This window comes from Schistocerca gregaria, chromosome 6, assembly GCF_023897955.1.
Source record: "Schistocerca gregaria isolate iqSchGreg1 chromosome 6, iqSchGreg1.2, whole genome shotgun sequence".
Taxonomy (NCBI): domain Eukaryota; kingdom Metazoa; phylum Arthropoda; class Insecta; order Orthoptera; family Acrididae; genus Schistocerca; species Schistocerca gregaria.
The window spans coordinates 491,368,116-491,391,184 of NC_064925.1; the positions used below are offsets into that span (position 1 = coordinate 491,368,116).

The 23,069-nt window shown below is 41.5% G+C and overlaps 1 protein-coding gene across 3 annotated transcripts in view; it reads left to right on the plus strand.

Moving 5' to 3' along the window:
• The window catches only part of LOC126279071 (N-acetylgalactosaminyltransferase 7), a 78,420-nt gene that overhangs the window by 5,945 nt on the left and 49,406 nt on the right, over nt 1–23,069 (plus strand). For all 3 annotated transcript variants that reach the window (XM_049979528.1, XM_049979527.1, XM_049979526.1), the window contains exons 3-6: nt 2,161–2,375; nt 3,683–3,849; nt 10,462–10,669; nt 20,487–20,663. In XM_049979528.1, the coding sequence (XP_049835485.1) occupies nt 2,161–2,375; nt 3,683–3,849; nt 10,462–10,669; nt 20,487–20,663 (767 nt within the window). The remainder of the gene's footprint in view (nt 1–2,160; nt 2,376–3,682; nt 3,850–10,461; nt 10,670–20,486; nt 20,664–23,069) is intronic.

Consider the following 23,069-nt stretch of genomic DNA (forward strand, 5'->3'; position numbering starts at 1 on the left):
TGATAACTGTGAAGGACATGAAGATGCCGTATATTCGTGCGAGACAGCTTTATCGGCACCTGACAGAGTTTGAAAGGGGCCTCATTGTGGGTCTCCATTTGACCAGGTTGTTAACTTGTGCAGTACCTGGGTGTGACAGTTACCTGATATTGGACTGCATGGAAATGTGACTTCAAGTATACTGTGTGTTAAAGTTTTGGTCGACCACTTCCAATCGTCTTAAGGATGGGAGGATTGTCGCACTGTGGACCGTGTACATTGCTGCGCCTCTCATTATAGAACAAGTAATGGTCCCCCTGCTGTTCTTTGTCATCCCACACCCTCAGTGGGAGACTAGCAGCAGCCGGACTGGGGAAATCACTGTGCCACCCGTAAACTGCTGCATTTGGATTGGTGCAGTAATCAGGAAGCATGGACATCTTGTGTCCTCTTATGTTATATTCATGCAGCAGTATTGTGGTGCTGTTTTTCAAGAGGTCAGTGCTCATCCACATGTGGTATGTGTATGTGTGAACTGTCCCCTTGGCCAGCAAGATCCCTTCATCTGTCTCCACTGGAATATTTGGGACCAGCTTGGATGTCAAATCCATCCCAGTGCCAGTATCCAGAATATCGAGAACCAGTTGTGGACCAGCTTGCTTCAAGAGAGAATACAGCCGCTTTGACATCCTTCCCAACCGAATCAGTGCTTGCAATAGGCTAGGTGTACTCCAACATACTCGCAAGTGGGTTCATAACTACCAAGTTCTTTGTAAATGTGACTACTTGGTTTTGTGATCACTGGAATAACATCACCTGTAGAGTTTAATTCCATTTCCTCAACCCTTTCTGGATGCTTCACTTTTTTTTTGTCACACAGTATAATTGTGCCAAATCATAACACAAATTTAACAATGAAATGCGTAATGTATTTGGAAACGAGATGTCACAATCGCAGAAATTTGCAGTGTATTCCTTCTAACAAAATTAATAATTATTTGGCCCACTATATACAGTCAGATTCTTAACTTGAGCAGCTTCGTAACAGTACTTGAGCTTTTTCTCAGAAGTCACTCACTTTCAAATGTATCCTAGAGCTGTGGCTGTGCTACATGTCAGCCTGTCGACGCAAAATTCACGCGTTTTAATGTTGCTTCCTAACGTAATCGGGTCAGACTGTGTAGTGGGAAGTTGAGTACTGTTCTTGAAAGTCTTGAAATCATTTCAGGCATCACAGTTGTATTCCACATTAGAATGGACCTATGATATTGTACAAAGGTAGGCAGCACAATGTTGAGAGATTGGATTTTATTTAGTAGGAGCAAAGTTTAAATATCTATCCATTGGTCAGATTTCCTATTTTCATCATTTCCCAACATTGCATGTGATTTGGTGCATTAATGAAGGCCGTAGCCGACATCTGCCTACATCCTCATCCTACTAAATTGGAATAAAATGGTATTTAGAGGATACTAACCACATTACAGCTAATCAGAGAAAGCACTTGCTTGAGCCCTGTGTTTTTTTCCAGAATTTGTACTTCAAAGGCTTGCTTCCACATTAGTTACAGGCAGCACTTGCGGCTGATAACCGAATTTTTACAACTTGTTTTTATTGTTTCAATATGTGGCTTGCTTATTTATGCAATAGAATGCTTGAAACCAGCAGAGAAGGTGTATGAAAAACTGATAAGGCTGTTATGGCTGGGAAAGCAAAGTCAGCAATGTAGAGTCACAGGGGAACACGGGAATGTATCCATAATGGAACCACATAAGTGTAACCGCCACATCCATATTCTGCACATGGATAACAGATACCACCCTGTTCAGTGCTCGACTTTCTACCAGTTTATTACTCTGATGTCCAGATATAGTGGCACTGTATCTAATGACCTCGATGTGCACAAGATTTTAGATGGAACCTCCCTGTTGTTACCGTAGGCTAGTGCTGTAGTTTTCAGTGTACGCAGTACTTCCAAAAGTGGTGGTGTTCAGGTTTTTCAGCATGTGGCTTAACTTGTAGTTGATGGACTACAACTTATTTATGTTACAATAATGGTAACTCTAATTTACTGAGTTACAAGAATCATAATAATAAAAGCCTATATGGTGTCAGCCTTCTGGCACCTTATCAGATAAAAGTGTTGACATTCACATGTAATTTTTTGTTCGCATTTTTCAGGTCCCAACTCTAAGGGAGGAGAGGCAGGGGCGTGGTAATTTTGAACCTGCTCCTGAATTGCCACGTGAAGGTGCGGGAGAGGGAGGTCATCCTCATTTTGTGCGGGACGATCGACAGAATGATGCACAGCAATCACTTTCAGAGTATGGAATGAATATGGCTTGTTCCGATGAAATCTCTCTTGATCGCACCATCCCTGACACCAGGTTACCAGAGTGAGTGTTTATAACCTTCCACTTTTGTCTTTGTCTTAAGTACAGTTTCTTGTCTGAAGTTACACAGCATATTCAAGAGATAGTCTTACTATTCTCACATAGATTTTTTTTTTTTTTTTTTGGAGATGGAATGACTGTCCAGTACTCACCAGTACCTTCACAAAAGAAACTTTAAAATACTGACAATAGGTACATATAGAGGAAGATTTTTTTTAGAATGGTTAGGTTTTTCCTCATCAAAGAAAAGGGGGAAGTTGGAGAGGCAGATCGCTCAAACCCCTGAAAGAAATTCTCCTATTATGATGAGGGAAAACAAAACTCTAGGAGGCTTGTTGGGGGGGGGGGGGGGGGGATGTGGAGACACAGTGTGTTAACGTAATTAAACTGGACAGGGATAGATCGCACTGCTCCCGAATATGAATCCTGTGTCTTATTCCCAATCTCCCTTCGTGTATTGTTAGAAAAGATCACTAATGATGATCTTTTAACATCGTCAAGTATCCTGGAATCAAAATCCATGTACCAAGACAATAATTTTAAATGTTTGTGTATGTATATGTAAGTGAACAGTTCTTGTTGTGTAGCCTTTCATTAGTACTTTTACAGATGGATCCAGTCGCTCGATAAAATGACAGCTTGTCGACATAGATTTTGCTTGTGTAGATTTGGTGAGGTACACATAATTCAAATTGTCTTGTTAAACGCCCACCAAAATGGACACAATGGTAAAAGTTTAGATCAGTGCCCGTGCTGTACTTGGGTGTTTTGCTCGGTAATGTTGTGTGCGCTCACCGTGTGGTCTGACGGGAAGGAAAGAGGGTGTGTTTCGTGCTGGGTCTACGCAGCCAGTGAGACAGCAATGGGCAGACAATGTGTTTCAAAGGAATACTATCACAATCTCCAAAATTGTAACACATTCAGAAGAAGTGGACAAAAATTTTGACAGGCAAGATATATTAATTAAATTTAAAATGTGTGATTAGGTCCCAACCTAACTACAACCTCATAATTCATGACATATTTGGTGAAAACCAGTCAAATGATTGTGGCAACATTGAAAAAGAGATTGGTTTTTATTTCAGTGCTAGAAATTCATTCTCTCTTTTCTCACCTCTCGTGGGTTACATGGAAGTATCAACCCATTGACTACACATAACTGACACATTTCCAGCCTATGTGCAATAAAGAAACAGCACTGTAAGTGCCGCTCATACTGACCTAGACTAGTATACATTTTCATGCTATGATTCGCTGAATTGCTTTTTTAGTGGACTTTATGTTCATATGTAATTTTTTTTTAATTTCAGATGTAAAAGGTGGGACTATCCGGAGGATCTTCCTCGCACTAGTGTAATTATAGTCTTCCACAATGAGGGATGGTCCACTCTGATGCGAACAGTTCACAGTGTTATCAATCGAACGCCTCCGCAATTTCTTGAGGAAATTCTGCTAGTTGATGATTTTAGTGATAAAGGTAATTAGATGCATTTAATGGGCTGCCTGCTAGAGAAAGTACAGCGTGTGCCAAAAGTGATCGAATTAATTTGGAAATACATCAATTTTTTGTGTGAGTTATATCCCTCTGCATTCTTAATGACTTAATGGCACTCGTTGAGTTATAACTTGCCAGTTCATTGATGACTGAATAGATCTTTTAAATCATTTTGTTAAAAATCATTGTGAGGTTTGTATTGAATGCAAGGAATGAAGGCATGATGTCATGGCCCTGAGTCCAGGTGATGAAGATATCAATTAATCTGAATCAAACTGCTTGTTTGGTGTTCTGGGAGACTATGAAGGTCTCCTTGAGATGGCCTATAAACAGGTTTTCACAGGAGTCTTCTATGTGGGTGCCTATAGCTGTACTGCGGATTATATACTCTTCACTCAAATGAGAAGTAATTGTGGGTTGGGATAAAGTTAATAATGTATATGAGGAATGAGGTAGTGGGTTTGGAGTCTGAAGGACATTGGGAAAGATAATGTTCAGTAATGGTGAGACCATGTGCATGAGGGATGTTTGTGTAGTGGGAGGTGGCATCAACAGTTATGAGTAGGGATCCAGGTGGTAAAGGGGTGGGGCGGAGGAGAGTCGGTGAAGTAAGCGGTTGGTATGTTTGACTTGGGATTCTAGATTAAGGGCAATTTGTTGCAGTTGTTCATCGGTGAGGGCTGAAATTCTTTAAATCTCTGCCAATTATCTGACTACAACATCTATAATCTCTGCCAGAGTGATCCCATCCCATTAAACCAAAATAACCTCCAGTCCCTGCTTAAAGCCGTAGGCTTTTCACACAACTGCCCCCCTGAATACATTTCCCGCCTTTTCCTATGACACCCCATACACCCACCTTCTACATATTCCCCAAAATCCATGAACCCAATAATTCTAGATGCCTCGTTGTGGCTGATCACTGTGCCATCAATGAAAGAATTTTGGTCCACATTGACCAATGCCTCAGACCAATTGCCTGTAATCTTGCCTGTCCCATCAAAGGTACCAACCACTTCCTGCACTGACTCTCAACCATCCCCACCTCTTTACACAAACATCGCTCATGCCCATGGTTTTACCACTATCAATGAAAGAATTTCAGCCCACATTGACCAACGCCTCCAACCAATTGCCCATAATCTAGCCTTCCCCATCAAAGGTACCAACCACTTTCTGCACTAACTCTCCACCATCCCCACTTCTTTACACAAACATCCCTCACGCCCATAGTCTTACCGCTATTGAACATTACCTTTCCCAGCTTTCTTCAGACTCCTGTTTCAGTCATCATACACTCTACTAACTTTATCCTAACTCACAGCTATTTCATCTTTTTAAGGAAAGGTACAAAAAAAAAATCCATGGCACCCTTCTGTTTATGGGCCATCTACAGGAGACCGTCCCACCCTCCCAAATTACTAAACCCCAAGCCTTCTTCAGTTTCATCGATGATATCTCCATGATCTGAACTCAGGGCCAAGACGCTCTCTCTTCATTTCTTCACAACAACCTCGACACCTTCTCTCCTATACACTTCGTGTGGTCCTCCTCAACACAGCACACCACCTTCCTGAATCTTGACTACCTCATCTCTGATGGCTCCATCCACACCTCTGTCCACATCAAACCCACCAGCCACCAACTTTATCCATATTTTGAAAGCTGTCATTGTTTCAATGCGAAGCTGTCATTGCTTCCGTGCAGCCTGGCCACCAGAGGGTGATGATCGGCAGTGACAAGAACTCCCTTACCCAGCACACTGAGGGTCTCACAAAGGATCATATCCCTGTGGAAGACCCAGATGCAAGACCTGTCCAATCCACCCGCCTAGCACTTCTTATTCCAGACCAGTCACAGGCATTACTCCACCAGAGGCTGGGCCACCTGTAAAAGCAGCCATGTCATATACCACCTCTGCTGTAATCATTGAACAGCTTTTTATATTGGCATGACTACCAACCAGCTGGCCACCAGGATGAGTGGTCACCACCGAACTGTGGTGAAGAGCAAAATGGAATACAATATAACACAACATGCAGCTGAACTTAACAAGCTTGATTTCAGCGACTGCTTCAATACCCAAGCCACCTGGATCCTTCCTTCCATCACCACGTGGGTATTATCCTTACCACATATTCTTCACTCTCGAACTTCTTTTGGCGTCAAGCTGTGGTACCGTACTGTTCCCACCTCCATGCCCGACAGCTTCCTGTTGCTGTGCCTGATGGCAATCGAGTCCCTGCACACCCCGCCAGACAGCTCTCTTCCCCCCCCCCCCCCCCCCCCCCCTCCCCCCTCGATGTTAACAAATTTCTCTTCTTCAGAAATGCTTTCCTTGCCATTACCAGTCTACCTTTTATATCCTCTCCACTTCGACCATTATCAGTTGTTTTGCTCCCCAAATAGCAAAACTCCTTTACTACTTGAAGTGTCTCATTTCTTAACCTAATGCCATGAGCTTCACCTGACTTAATTAGACTACATTCCATTATCCTCATTTTGCTTTTATTGATGTTCGTCGTATATCCTCCTTTCAAGACACTGTCCATTCTGTTCAACTGCTCTTCCAAGTCCTTTGCTGTCTCTGACAAAATTACAATGTCATCGGCGGACCTCAAAGTTTTTATTTCTTCTTGATGGATTTTAATACCTACTCCGAATGTTTCTTTTGTTTCCTTTACTGCTTGCTCAATATACAGATTGAATAACATCGGGGAGAGGCTACAACCCTGTCTCACTCCCTTCTCAACTGCTGCTTCCCTTTCATGCCCCTCAACTCTTATAACTGCCATCTGGTTTCTGTACAAATTGTAAATAGCCTTTCGCTCCCTGTGTTTTACCCCTGCCACCTTCAGAATTTGAAAGAGAATATTCCAGCCAACATTATCAAAAGCTTTGTCTGTCTACAAATGCTAGAAACTTAGGTTTGCCTATCCTTAATCTTTCTTCTAAGATAAGTCGTAAGGTCAGTATTGCCTCAAGTATTCCAACATTTCTACGGAATCCAAACTGATCTTCCCCGAGGTCGGCTTCTACCAGCTTTTCCATTCATCTGTAAAGAATTCACTTTAGTATTTTGCAGCTGTGACTTATTAAACTGATAGTTTGGTGATTTTCACATCTGTGAACACCTGTAAGTGATACTAGACAGTCATTTTGAGGATGAGTTGTACCTTGCACTTCCCAGTTGCCTTCAGAGTTTAGATGTAAATGCAGATCGGTTCTGCTACTTTTCTTGTGGACATGTGTAACCTTTGCTCTCTTTTTGTGGTCGTATCTCGGTATCTTGCAAACTCCCATTCTTTTAACATGCTGATATAGTGTATTTTAGTTAATTGAGGAGTGAACCCAGCTTCAAATTCTGTATAGAATGTGAAAGTGGGGCCTTGTTCAGTGTCGGCAATTTCAGCAGTTTCACAAAACTGCTGACTCTAATGTCTACAAGATGCATATTTGCAGTGGTGTGAGAATCCAACTGGAGCAGTATTCTCACATTATTCTTCGTAAAGGAACATTTTCAGATGGAGCTAAGTTCCTTTTCCATTTGTGGGTGTATGGAAACTAACTTTGCTTTCATTGACGGCCTTTATGTATTAACCAAATTTGTTTGAGTTTTGCGGGTGGTCTTTTGATAAGATTCTGATGCAGTACTTGTTTGAAGGCTGCACGCATACACCATCAGTACCCAAATACATTTCATTTTACATTTCAACAGTGGAAAATCTAGGTTGGAATGTAACAATAGTACGAAAAGGATAGCCGCTACTCACCATATAACGGAGGTGCTTAGTCGCAGAAAGGCCTATCTGCGACTCGCCATCTCTGCTGTGTGGTGAGTAGCAACTGTACTGTAAGGTGTAAGGCCTGAAGATGACAGCCAAGACTGTTGAAACCAGTTGTCTAGAATAAAAAATATTTTATACGATCTTGACTTTTGAATGGTTTTTAACAAGTGTGTTTCCTTTAATAGCATTAGGCATTTCCCAGGGTTCTGCAAAGAAATAAGAGATAATTTTAACTTTAAGTATTTGAAATACGTAGTGTTTCTTACAAGAGAATATATTTAGTTACATAAAAAATTATCTCTCTTATTCCATTGCAAATCACTGCAGATGCCTATTTCAGTAATACTACTAGATGAAATATGTTTGACAAAAGGAATAATAAAAATTTGTTGCAAAAAAGACAAACAATACAATATCGACAAGATAAACAACACTGAAATAGCAGTTGAGGGAGGTTGGATGCAAGTATTTACAATAAAAAGTACTGTGGGAGATGACTATGCGCGCGCGTGTATATACCTATCCTTTTTTCCACCTAAGGTAAGTCTTTCTGCTCCCGGTATTGGAACGACTCCTTACCCTCTCCCTTAAGACCCACATCCTTTCATCTTTCCTTTTCCTTCCCTCTTTCCTGAAGAAGCAACCGTCGGTTGCGAAAGCTAGAAATTGTGTTTGTGTGTTGTTTTATTGTGCCTGTCTACCGGCACTTTCCTGCTTGGTAAGTCTTGGAATCTTTGTTTTTAATATATTTTTCCCATGTGGAAGTTTCTTTCTATTTTATATATATATATATATTCCGCACGTCCAGGGCCTTGCTGCGATGGAGCACTTCCTTTCACGCCGATCACCTGCCACCCTACCTAAAACCTCTTTCCTCGTCACCTTAGCCAGCTTCATCCTGACCCACAACTTCTTCACTTTTGAAGGCCAGACATACCAACAATTAAAGGGAACAGCCATGGGTACCAGGATGGCCCACTCATATGCCAACCTATTTAAGGGTCACTTAGAGGAAGCCTTCTTGGTTACCCAAGCCTGCCAACCCAAAGTTTGGTACAGATTTATTACTGACATCTTCATGATCTGGACTCACAGTGAAGAACAACTCCAGAATTTCCTCTCCAACCTCAACTCCTTTGGTTCCATCAGATTCACCTGGTCCTACTCCAAATCCCATGCCACTTTCCTTGACGTTGACCCCATCTGTCCAATGGCCAGCTTCACACATCCATCCATATCAAACCCACCAACAAGCAACAGTACCTCCATTATGACAGCTGCCACCCATTCCATATCAAACGGTCCCTTCCCTACAGCCTAGGCCTTCGTGGCAAACGAATCTGCTCCAGTCCTGAATCCCTGAACCATTACACCAACAACCTGAAAACAGCTTTCGCATGCTGCAACTACCCTCCCGACCTGGTACAGAAGCAAATAACCAGAGCCACTTCCTCATCCCATCAAACCCAGAACCTCACAGAAGAACCCCAAAAGTGCCCCACTTGTGACAGGATACTTCCCGGGACTGGATCAGACTCTGAATGTGGCTCTCCAGCGGGGATACGACTTCCTCAAATCCTGTCCTGAAATGAGATCCATCCCTCACTAAATCCTCCCCACTCCACCAATAGTGTCTTTCTGCCGTCCACCTAACCTTCGTAACCTCTTAGTTCATTCCTATGAAATCCCCAAACCACCTTCCCTACCCTCTGGCTCCTACCCTTGTAACCGCCCCCGGTGTAAAACCAGTCCTATGCACCCTCCCACCACCACCTACTCCAGTCCTGTAACCCGGAAGGTGTGCACGATCAAAGGCAGAGCCACATGTGAAAGCACCGACGTGATTTACCAACTGACCTGCCTACACTGTGAAGCTTCCTATGTGGGAATGACCAGCAACAAACTGTCCATTCGCATGAACAGACACAGGCAGACAGTGTTTGTTGGTAATGAGGATCACCCTGTGGCTAAACATGCCTTGATGCACGGCCAGCACATCTTGGCACAGTGTTACACCATCCGGGTTATCTGGATACTTCACACTAACACCAACCTGTCAGAAATCCGGAGATGGGAACTTGCCCTTCAGTATATCCTCTCTTCTCGTTACCCGCCAGGTCTCAACCGCCGCTAATTTCAAGTTGCCGCTGCTCATACCTCACCTGTCATTCAACATCATCTTTGCCTTTGTACTTCCGCCTCGACTGACATCTCTGCCCGAACTCTTTGCTTTTACAAATGTGTGCATGTGTGTGTGCGGATAGGTGTGTGCGTGCCGCTCCTGGGATTGGAATGACTCCTTACCCTCTCCCTTAAAACCCACATCTTTTCATCTTTCTCTCTCCTTCCCTCTTTCCTGATGAAGCAACCATTTGTTGCGAAAGCTTGAATTTTGTGTGTATGTTTGTGTATCTATCAACCTGCCAGCACTTTAGTTTGGTAAGTCCCAGTGTGTGTGTGTGTGTGTGTGTGTGTGTGTGTGTGTGTATTGTCTTTTTCCAACAAAGGCCATGTTGTCCAAAAACTTACTTTGTGACAGTCTTTTTTTGTTATGCATATCTGCTACTGCATCTCCGCTGTTTGGTGAGTAGCAACTACCCTTTGCATAATATTGTGACATTCCATTTGCATTTTCTGAGCATCTCATTTCCAACTCAGCTCATTGTGTTTGTACTAAGAGAAAAATACTTTACATTGCATCTTGTGCAATAAAAAAAAGATTAAAAATATGAAATGATCTGTTTATTTTACCTGTATGCTCAGTCTTTCTGTGAACGTAAACAATAACTTAATTTTTTTTATGAAGAGGATCTGAAGACTAAACTGGAAGAGTACATAACAAGATTTGATGGGAAAGTTCGCCTCGTTCGCAACAAAGAGCGTGAAGGACTTATTAGAACACGGTCATTTGGAGCCCAGGAGGCACGAGGTGAAGTCATTCTCTTCTTGGATGCACACTGTGAAGTAAACACCAACTGGCTACCACCCCTACTTGCACCAATATATAGGGACAGGTAAGTTGGTAATCTGTCGGACAGTATGAAAGTAAGATAGAGAATAGAATAATTTGAAATAGTTGACAGCAATACACGCAGGGGAATCTTTCCGCAGCTAATGTGTGTTTTGTAGGCTGCTGGTGGTCTCATGGCTTAGAACACAGGCAGTTTCAAGGCTTCATTATTTCATGGTGTCATTACCTGAGATAATAAGACCAACTATTAAGTGCGGGATTAAATGTGGGAAGTTGGTCATTTGAATTCTAGTTTAATCAACTGGGCTTAATAGTTTGAGCAATTTTCATAAATTAGGTGACAGCTCTTATTGTCAGTATGTGCCTCGAGACAATGATAGGGTTTTGTGCAAAGCACTTTTTTCTGCTCAGTGTAGGATCACCGTCATTGTATTCTTAACGGCTGACAGACAAGCCGCATAGCATTTGGTATGGGCAAAAGTAGCATTATAATAATTTTTGCGATAGCCAGACTTCTTGTATAGGTGTAAAAATCCATTCAACGTCGGGAGAGTTGTGGCTTTCAGGTTGATGTTTGGCATCATAACATGCACAGTTCTTATCCTAGGCATCCAAGACCCATAAGCTGTTTGGTGTTATTGCATTGATCATCTTGAGTGTCATCTGGTTGAAACGGAAATAAAGTCAATGTGAAACCTCTTGGTTTTGTTGTATGTGTGTATGTGGAAGTCATGCCAGGCTGTATCGTATCCTAGATGTTAGCATATGTCCAAAGCATATCTATTTATTTCTTCATCCAGGGATCATCGTACAATAATCTTGAAATTGCCATCGTAATGCAATGAAAATAAATAGCATGAGAGTGTGTACCCCTCCCCCCCCCCCCCTTACACACACACACACACACACACACACACACACACACACACACACACACACACACACTGGGTGTCCATAGTAGGTGAGTTGGAACATATCATAAGGATTGAGAATTGCATAACAACCTATGGCTGCAGACGTTGTATGCTGCTGTAATGAGAATACTGGAGGGGAATGCCACAAGGTGGTGCTCTACACAAGTGTACTGAAGGGGAATGTGAGGAATTCCTCATACTGGCACTAGCCAGCATATGAGGAGCACAGAACTGTATTCGAACAGTGAGCTTGCAGACATGCACTTAAGTTATGGAATAGCTGAATGAAATGGACAAGCCGCTGGATGTATTTATCGAAAACGCACCCCAGACTGACCTCAGTCACAATGCAGTTTGTCTGCATGTCTGGATCGAATTGTGTGTGAATACGGTCATTAAGAAGTGTCTGCATGAATGAGGACAGAATACGTTCAGCAGATTCTTTCATTAGGGAAGAAAGTATGTTGGATGCTATGGAGACTAATTGGAGTACCAATGTACGTGCCATTGCCTCCGATTTAAAGAATGTCTCGCAGCAGTGTCCAGTGTACTTTGAATGCCAAGTCTTACATGCTTTTCATCTCCAAAGGCTGCAGTTGCTACAGCCTGATGACCAACCTGCATAAGTCTCAATTTTGAGAGTTCTGCAACAAAATGGCCAAGAAATGCATTTCCCAGCTTATGTGTTGTTCTGTGATGAGGCAATATTCACCAAGTATGGCACATTTGATCACCACAATGAGCATTTGTGGGCACCAGAAAACCCCCACGGTGTGCAGCACTATGCAGCCCATCATTGCCTCACTGTTAATGCGTAGACAGGTTTGGTCAGCGATTGCTTAGTCAGGCTGTACCTTTCACATCCTGCTTGACCGCTGCAAATTACCATCTCTTTCTGGAACAGTTTCTTCCCAACTTGCTTGAAGATGTTACACCAAATGTGAAGTGCACCACAATGGGGTGCCTCCTCATTTTAGACTGCCTTTTTGTAGGCATTTGAACAGGCCATTCCTGCATCAATGGATTGAGCGTGGTGGACCGGTTCCTTCTTCCCTCCACTCACCAGATTTATCAAGCCTTGATTTATTTCTATGGGGAGACATGAAATCTCTATGTATCACGATCCTGTGGATCTGAAATGGATCTGGTCACAAAAATTATCTGCTGAGCTGCTGCAAACAAAGCAACTCCAAGTGCGTCTGGGAGTCGGTGCCTTGTCTGTGTCAGGCAACAGGGTTGTAGCCTATCCCCGATGCTATTCAATCTGTATATTGAGCAAGCAGTAAAGGAAACAAAAGAAAAATTTCGAGTTGAAATTAAAATCCATGGTGAAGAAATAAAAACTTTGAAGTTCGTCGATGACATTGTGATTCTGTCAGAAATAGCAAAGGACCTGGAAGAGCAGTTGAAATTGAATGGACAGTGTCTTGAAAGGAGGATATGAGATGAACATCAACAAAAGCAAAAAGAGAATAATGGAACGTAGTCGAATTAAACCGGGTGATGCTGAGGGAATTAGATTAGGAAATGAGATACTTCAAGTAGTAGATGAGTTTTGTTATTTGGGGAGCAAAATAACTAATGATGGTCGAAGTAGAGAGGATATAAAATGTAGACTGGCAATGGCAAGGAAAATGTTTCTGAAGAAGATAAATTTGTTAACATCGAGTATAGATTTAAGTGTCAGGAAGTCATTTTTGAAAGTGTTTGTATGGAGTGTACCCATGTATGGAAGAGAAACATGGACGATAAATAGTTAGGACAAGAAGAGAATAGAAGCTTTTGAAATGTGGTGCTACAGAAGAATGCTGAAGATTAGATGGATAGATCACGTAACTAATGAGGAGACACTGAATAGAATTGGGGAGAAGAGAAATTTGTGGCAAACTTGGCTAGAAGAAGGGATCAGTTGGTAGAACATGTTCTGAGGCATCAGGGGATCGGAAATTTAGCATTGGAGGGCAGTGTGGAGGGTAAAAATTGTAGAGGAAGACCTAGAGATGAATATACTAAGCAGATTCAGGATGGATGTTGCAGTAGACACTGGGAGATGAAAAAGCTTGCACAGGATAGAGTAGCGTGGAGAGCTGCATCAAACCAGTCTCTGGGCTGAAGAGCACAAAAACAACAACGAGACTAATCTAATGTAATGGTGAAGCATACCTTTTGATGGCGATGAAGAAAATTTTACTCCAAGTTGCTGAAGTCAATGCAATCGAGAAAAGTTTTTTGCATATCATTTGGCTCATTTATTTGAAACCCTAATGCAGATAATAGTTCTAGTTCAGACATATATAAATGAAAAATTTCTTTTCAATTTCAGGAAATCTTGATTGCAGTAAAGGTGCTTAGGATTTTATTACGTGTTTGCAACAAAAAATACCTGCTCCAAGAAAAGAAACAAAAACCAATTTGAAACTCGAATATTGTAGCAAGCCACTCAGGTGATGGAAATGTTATCCCACCATTGAAAAGTACACTGATCAAGGCTTATTTTGCTGGTAACCTTACACTGACTTGACATTTTACTTTTGTACCTCCTAATTAACTGTCTTGGGTTTTGCCATTGATTGTGATGATCCTCCTCGTTATATTAAAGTATTGTATCACTTCACTGTAACTCACCGAATCACCAAAATCGCAGTTGCAGTGCAAGTGGTCATTATTTGTAGTATCGTGACATGAAACATCAGTTACATCGCTGCACAAATCGCTCAAAATAAAATTTTTGAATTCTTACATAGTTTCTTCTGTGTGGTTTTCTGAGTCAGAATGTTGATCTCTATCATGTGCAACTGAAGCATCAAGAAACGAGGTGTACCTTTTTATTGCCGGACAGCATTAGTATGTAAATTCCGTACTTCATTTTGAATGGAGATATTTATTATGAAATACACAAAGACAATAAAAACTAAAAAAAAATGCTCAAGGCAATCTTTTATTAGACTGGCAGTCAGGATGTACACTGATAAGCCAAAACATTATGATCACTGCCCACCGTGACTTTGGATGCCGCCTGGTGACGTTGCGGGGACATAGCGCAGTTACAGAAGTAAGTGCACACAGGGGATCACCATAGTGAAGATATGGTCTGCAAATAGTAAATCCATTGAGATGAGTGATTTTGACAAAGGGCAGATTGTTATTATGCAGAGCCCTTGAAGGAGTACCTCGAAAATGGCAAAGCTGGTCGAATGTTCACCTGCTGCATCTACGAAAAGAGGTAGGACAGTGAAACTACCACTAGGCGCTAAATGGTTTGACATCCATGGCTCTTCAGAGAATGTGGCGTTTGGAGGCTTGTCTGCCCTGTTAAGTAGGATAGATAGTGATCTGAGGCATTTCTGTCAAAAGAGCCCAATGCTGGTGCATGCAAAAGTGTTTCAGAGCGCACCATTCATTGTACATTGTTGAACATGGAGATATGTGGCAGAACACTCAACCTATTTATATGCCGATTCAATGACATTATCAATTAAGATTGCAGTGGGTGTGGGATCATTGGGGTCATCTCCACAGACACCGTGATTGAGATGAGTGGTGGCTCAGAACATGCAGCACGCCACAGACACAGGCTGGTGGGCGCACTATTGTGCTGTGGGAGACATTCTCCTGTGCGTACATGGGGCCATTGGTAGCAACCGAAGACACGCCGACAGCTGGAGCCATCTGCATCCCTTCATGCTTGATGTCTTCCGTGACGGTGATGTCACCTTTCAACAGTGTAATTGCCTGTGTTTTGGAGACAAAACTGTGCTACAATGATGTGAGGAACATTGTAGTGAACTCATGTTGATGTCTCAGTGACAAAATTCGCCTGATGTAAACCCTATGGACTCTATCTGTGCCGCTATTGGGCACCATCACTGCATACGCAAATCAGTGGCCTGTTATTTACACGAATTACGTGACCTATGTGTAGACATCTAATCCCACATGCTTCCACAAACCTACCAACAAACTGTCGGATCCCTAATATGCAGAATCAGCGACGTATTTCATTCCGAAAATGGACAAACAATCTATTAAGCAGATGGTTGTAATGTTTTGGCTCGTCAGTGTAGGTTTGACCTGGCACTTCTCAGACCTTTAAAAACTTCAAAAATGGGTTTACCAGGAAAGGTTTTCTGAAACTGGAGGAGACAGTTTCTCCTCCATATTCACGTATTCGTATAACTTCCAAAAACCTTTCAATAGAATTTTCTTGACTACTGAAGTTGCAACCATAATCACTTTTAAGAGATGCTTTCTGGTACCTCAGATTTAACACGTCATCGGACAAGTTGATGAAGCTTCCATCACAATCTCTATGCAGAACATATCTCACAGCATGGCCAGTGCTACGAGAAAATGCCGTGCAGCTATTCAAACATTCTGGTGTGCATAACACTGACAGTGTTGTGAACTTTTGACATGTAATAAAAAACTCAATTGTCTGGTGCTGCAGAATATCTTCCAGTACGATCTTCATAAATATTGTAATGTCATGCATTATGTTTCCATCATCAAGATGATTTCAGCAAGTGTGGTACATTTGGGTGGGTGTGGGGGGGATATACAAGATGTCCCAGGAGGAATGAGCAGTACTCAAGGATATAACAGGAACACTCATTTGAACAAAAAAATCTTTATGTAGGCTTATGTTCTATTCTGATAGGTTTTTGAGTTAGAACACATTAATGTATACATAATTTTGGGCTAGCGGCTCCCGTGTGTGTGTGTGTGTGTGTGTGTGTGTGTGTGTGTGTGTGTGTGTGTGTGTGTGTTACACAACCAACCTTGTTGCTTTCAACTTCCTTGTTCAGTATGTCATTCTGCCATTAAATTAACCCATTGAATGTTCAGCTGTCCGTGATGTGGTGTTAGTAAAGTAGTGGGTGGGACTGAAAGCGTATCAGAGAGAAGCAGTGGTTGACTGTGTTCGTAAATGCACTGAAATGCCACACATCTGTACTAATGAAGAATATGGAGATGTGATGTATGTTTATGGATTCTGTGATTGATGGTAGTGCTGCTACTGCTGCTGCTATTGAAGAATACTCTCTGTGCTTTCCAAAATGTCGAATTCCTTATCGTAGACTATTTACCGGAGTCTTCAGCTAATTATGTTTATTATTCCAAGTTCCATATTTCTTCTAGACATATAATTCAGCAAACTATGCAGGAACAGTGACACATTGACATAGTACAGAGTAGTCCTACTGCAGCACACACCAACTTTCTGCACTTATCAGTGTCTCATGAACATGTGTGTAGCAAACATTACGTGTGAAAAACTTGTATCCATTTCACATATAGCGTGTCCATGATGTTCACGTTGGAAACATCACACATGACTTGAATTTTATCACCGGTTAAATGACAGTTGTCATTTGCTTCCATTAATAACACAGTATTAACTAATGAAGCCATATTTACACAGAATGGACTTAATAATCATTGATGGTCACAGGAAAATCCACAAGCTATGGTAGAAACCAATTTCCAAGTATGATTTTCAGTCGGTGTTTGATGTGGCAGGAACTCTGTTAAGTGCCAGGGAATGCTATCAGAGGACATAATCTGCATTGTGAACCGTCTGCTTTTCAGTGCCTAGTCACTACTTGGAGATGTTTTTTTCTTCCATTTTTGCGGAGAATTGGCAAACCTTCAGCATTGGTTCATATTTGGTTAAGAACTGAAGATCTTGAATGTCAGTTTGAAACCCAGGGGACTTGAATGGTAAGCTTGGCAACTTAGATCTTTTGTCGTAGAGTAAATGTGCCGTGTGTGTGTCCAACAGTCGTTAGTATTAAAGCTGTTGCCAACTCGCATATCTGTAGTTTCCAAGGGGCGATGAGAGCGAAGCCTTCCTCTACTCGTGAGTGAAATGTTTGTGAGAACAAGGCGGTGAATATTTTTCTGTAGTTTTTAATACTCCCTTACAATTGCACTCATCCACCGCAGAGATGTTGGTAAGCATGGGTAGCCATAAAGTGAATGTAGATCTAATTGTAACTTGGTGTAGTTTAGCAAAGTGTCAGAAAGTACTGTGTGAGTACTGCATATTAAAGCTTGGGAGCAATATTCCTAAACAGGAAAAAACCAGTGCCAGAGCTGAAGTACAGAGTTTAGATGCAGAGGGTCCCCATGATTTGCCACAGAGTTTCTCGAGAATGTGGTTTAGGATTTTGATTTTTGTAGCTTAATAGATGTTGACTGTAACTGAGTGTTCTATCAGGCATGATCCCTGGACATTTCAGATTTCTATTGTATATGAGTAGCTTTCCTTCAAAGTAGACTGTGACCTTTCTGGCCAGCTTCTTGTCTGAGTGAACTGTTTGAGTCTTCTGACATAGTGACACCTGGCTGCAACCTTCCTTTGTGGAAATATACAACAATAATTGATAAACCTTAATCATTATGGTATTTTAGAAGAAAGATTAAGAAAAGTCAAACCTACGTTTCTAGCATTTGTAGACGTAGAGAAAGTTTTTGACAGTGTTGACTGGAATACTCTCTTTCAAATTCTAAAGGTGGCAGGGGTAAAATACAGGGAGCGAAAGGCTATTTACAATTTGTACAGAAACCAGATGGCAGTTATGAGTTGAGGGGCATGAAAGAGAAGCAGTGGTTGGGAAAGGAGTGAGACATGGTTGTAGCCTCTCACTGATGTTATTCAATCTGTATATTGAGCAAGCAGTAAAGGAAATGTAAGAAAAATTCGGAGTAGGTATTAAAATCCGTGGAGAATAAATAAAAACTGTGAGGTACGCTGATGACATTGTAATTCTGTCAGAGACAGCAAAGGACTTGGAAGAGCAGTTGAACAATTCGGACAGTGTCTTGAAATGAGGATATAAGATAAACATCAACAAAAGCAAAACAAGGATAATGGAACGTACTCGAATTAAATTAGGTGATGCTGAGGGAATTAGATTAGGAAATGAGAAGCCTGAAGTAGTAAAGGAGTTTTGCTATGTGGGGAGCAAAATAACTGATGATGGTCGAAGTAGAGAGGATATAAAATGTAGACTGGCAATCGCAAGTAAGGTGTTTCTGAAGAAGAGAAATTTGTTAACATCGAGTATTGATTTAAGTGTCAGGAAATCGTTTATGAAAGTATTTGTATGGAGTGTAGCCATGTATGGAAGTAAAACATGGACGATAAATAGTTTGGACAGGAAGAGAATAGAAGCTTTCGAAATGTGGTAATACAGAGGAATGCTGAAGATTAGATGGATAGATCACATAACTAATGAGGAGGTACTGAATAGAATAGGGGAGAAAAGGAGTTTGTGGCACAACTTGACCAGAAGAAGGGACCGGTTGTTAGGGCATGTTCTGAGGCATCAAGGGATCACAAATTTAGCCCTGAAGGGCAGCGTGGAAGGTAAAAATTGTAGAGGGAGACCAAGACATGAATACACTAAGCAGATTCAGAAGGATGTAGGTTGCAGTAAGTACTGGGAGATGAAGCTTGCACAGAATAGAGTAGCATGGAGAGCTGAATCAAACCAGTCTCAGGACTGAAGACCAACAACAACAATCAATATGGACTCAAAACTTTCGAGATCTCTATGCCTCGCTGCAAGTGCCCAGTCGTCAGCATACCCAAACTTTCTTGATGTCGTTTCAGGCATATCTGATATGTACAAACTGAGCAGGAGAGGGGCCAGGATAGATCATTGTGGCAGCCCATTATTCAGCTTCATTTTTGAACTCATGTTGTTGCTGATCAGTGCTTTGAAACAAATGTAACGAGATATTTTTTGAATTTATGGTATGATAGTTTTCTTATAACACTGTTGAAAATCTTCAGGTGAAGAAAAATTGGGCTGTAATTTCCTAGCTATTTCTTTGAGTCTGTCATAAATAATAGCTTTACTTATGGATATTTTAGAGCCTCTGGAATGCTTCGTCGGTCAACCTTTTGTAAGTCAATATTCTTTGTGACAAAAGACCAAAACAGATCTCTCTTCTGACATAAAATCTAAGAAATCTCTAGTTTATGGCTCCTGATTGATTTGTACGTACGTATTTCACAGACAACAGTGCCCCACCTTAACCTCACTGTTGTTCTTGCTTTGACTTTGTGTCTGGTTAGCACTGTTCATTATGGTTTCAGAGCATTTTACTACAAGTGCGACATCGTCTGTATACAAAGTAGGGATTCATTTTCTGTACTGTGATGGAACTGAAACTGCTGTGATTATTCTGCAGGATCCAGTTGCAATAGTTATCTTAGTGAATGAAATATTTAAGAGTGGATAGATTGCTTTTGCAGGTGGACGTGTATGTGATAAAAAGGGTTTGGATAAACATTACGAAAACAGGCAGGAATTTAGAGATAGCTGAGTGAAAGATTCATGATCATCATTATGCCAGATTTGATGATACCTTGCACAAGTTGAACTTTAAGCCACTGTTCAACATGTGCAACCATCTATGAATGTCTAAACTATCACAAAGTGTGTGATTTTCCTTGAGGATAATACCTGCAATCATACCACTGGAAAACAATACAGTGCAAGCAAAACCTTGGTTTTTAGCTACCTTGAGCACCCACTGTACATTGTGACATAGCTCAAAGTAATTTTCACTGTTTTGTCTTGCTGAAGGAGCGCATACATGAAGCCTAGCTTTTATTTGGTTTGTGAAGTTGGAGTTGGGCAACAGTGAATGTGCATGATGCCACAAAAATTCTTCCGGGACAGAATAAGGAACCTTGTTAAGAAATTTACCAAGTACTTAGAGGTAGAGGGAGAGTATTTAGAGGGATGTTACTTGCAGTGTTGTTTTCCCAGTAAAAAAGTTATTTTTTTAAAAAATTGTTTTTTTTTTCTTTTTACTTTCCCTGGTATGTTCAAATGCCCTAAAATATTCTCTTTGTTCTGATAATTGCTTTAATTATACCATTTCATAGGATTTTTTTGTTTTATTTCTGTCATTCAATTATGCATATAGGACCGTGATGACAGTACCTGTGATTGATGGGATTGACCACAAAACCTTTGAGTACAGGCCTGTTTATCAAGATGGCCACCATTATCGTGGAATCTTTGAATGGGGTATGCTCTACAAGGAGAACGAGTTGCCAACACGGGAAGCCTCTCGCCGTAAATACAATTCAGAGCCCTACAAGTATGTATTCACCTATTTTAGAAATGGTGGTTACTTATTAACACAGCATTTAATATACGTTCTTCTCACCAAAACTTCACATGCGGTATTTGTTTGTTTATAATAAGTTTTTAAGTATCAAAGAAAATCTCTCTCTCTCTCTCTCTCTCTCTCTCTCTCTCTCTCTCTCTCTCTTTCTTTCCCTCTCAGTGTAATGTCATGTTTTCAGACCAATATACTCATTTACAGTTACACAAAGATGCTGAGTTGGCAGTATGTACATATCCCCCTTTAATAATTAAAAAAAAAAAGGCAAAAATTTCCTTTTACTTAGTCTATTTTAGTTACTTGTTAACCACTCTGCACTTGTGTCTGTATGCTTTTCAAGTTGTTTGTTCCTTACGATGTTATGGTAACATGACATACACTAGATGGTTGTTAACCTGTCAATTCTTTGTTTGTATGGGTGCTGGATTAGCGGAACTGCAAAGTCTTAAATATAGTGTAAACACATAGGTATTGCATTTTATTAAATCCAAAGATATGTTCATTTTCATAGAAAACCTAGTCATGGATTGTATACATGTGCAGAAGCTTGCTATGAAACATGTCCTAAATTTTTAGTTGTTGCAGTGATGATATGTTACCACAACATGCTTTATCGCACAGTGGGTTATTACAGGGTGTATATGCTCCGAGTCAGCTGAGAAATCCGGGGAAAACCCAGGAATTTGTTCATCTGGGTAAAACTCAGTAATTTTTTGCTGAAGGGGGGGGGGGGGGGGGGGGGGCGCTTCATTTCCTAAAGTGGCGGGAGGCTCTGTGCCGTTGTATAAAACCTTAACCATTCAAAGGATGGATAAGTATTATGATCCTGAGAGAAAGGCTACTGTCACTTAACACAGATAAAGCATATTTTCACCCGGGAGAAAGTGTATTTTTTAACAGGGAAATCCAGGAAATTTCTGATTCTCAAATAATGTATTCCACAAAGATGTCTACAGTTCAGCACCAGCACGGTGAGGTATAACCATGTTCTCTCCTCCTATGTCCTCACCTTCCCCACTTTGATCATAACTTTCCTGTAGAGTTTGGATTATCTGTTCGTCTGTTAAAATTGGATCATAAATAGTTGCTCTTCCAGCAATGGCTTTCTGCACAGAATTTCAATATGTAAATAAAAATATTTCATATCCCTGTTGGCCACATGACAAGCCACAATGTTAATTTTAATCTGACCTCGTATCATGTGGAATGTAGCTAACTGTTGTTCTTTTATAAATAAAAAAACAAAGATTCTAAGACTTACCCAGCGGGAAAGTGCCGGTAGACAGGCACAATAAATAAAACACAAAAACACACAAAGAGAATATCTAGCTTTCGCAACTGACGGTTGCTTCTTCAGGAAAGAGGGAAGGAGAGGGAAACACGAAAGGATGTGGGTTTTAAGGGAGAGGGTAAGGAGTCATTCCAATCCCGGGAGCGGAAAGACTTACCTTAGGGGGGGGAAAAAAGGACAGGTGTACACTCGCGCACACATACACACATATCCATCCGCACCTACACAGACACAAGCAGACATTTGTAAAGGCAAAGAGTTCGGGCAGAGATGTCAGTTGAGGCGGAAGTACAGAGGCAAAGAAGTTGTTGAAAGACAGGTGAGGTATGAGCGGCGGCAACTTGAAATTAGCGGAGGTTGAGGCCTGGCGGATATTGAGAAGAGAGGATATACTGAAGGGCAAGTTCCCATCTCCGGAGTTCGGATAGGTTGGTGTTGGTGGGAAGTATCCAGATAACCAGGACGGTGTAACACTGTGCCAAGATGTGCTGGCCGTGCACCAAGGCATGTTTAGCCACAGGGTGATCCTCATTACCAACAAACACTGTCTGCCTGTGTCCATTCATGCGAATGGACAATTTGTTGCTGGTCATTCCCACATAGAAAGCGCCACAGTGTAGGCAGGTCAGTTGGTAAATCACGTGGGTGCATTCACACGTGGCTCTTCCTTTGATCGTGTACACCTTTCGGGTTACAGGACTGGAGTAGGTGGTGGAGGGAGGGTACAGAAGCAAATAACCAGAGCCACTTCCTCATCCCCTCAAACCCAGAACCTCTCACAGAAGAGCCCCAAAAGTGCCCCACTTGTGACAGGATACTTCCAGGGACTGCACCAGACTCTGAATGTGGCTCTCCAGCAGAGACATGACTTCCTAAAATCCTGCCCCGAAATGAGATCCATCCTTCATGAAATCCTCCCCACTCCACCAAGAGTGTCTTTCCGCCGTCCACCTAATCTTCGTAACCTCTTGGTTCATCCCTATGAAATCCCCAAACCACCTTCTCTACCCTCTGGCTCCTACCCTTGTAACAGCCCCCAGTGTAAAACCTGTCCTATGCACTCTCCCACCACCACCTACTCCAGTCCT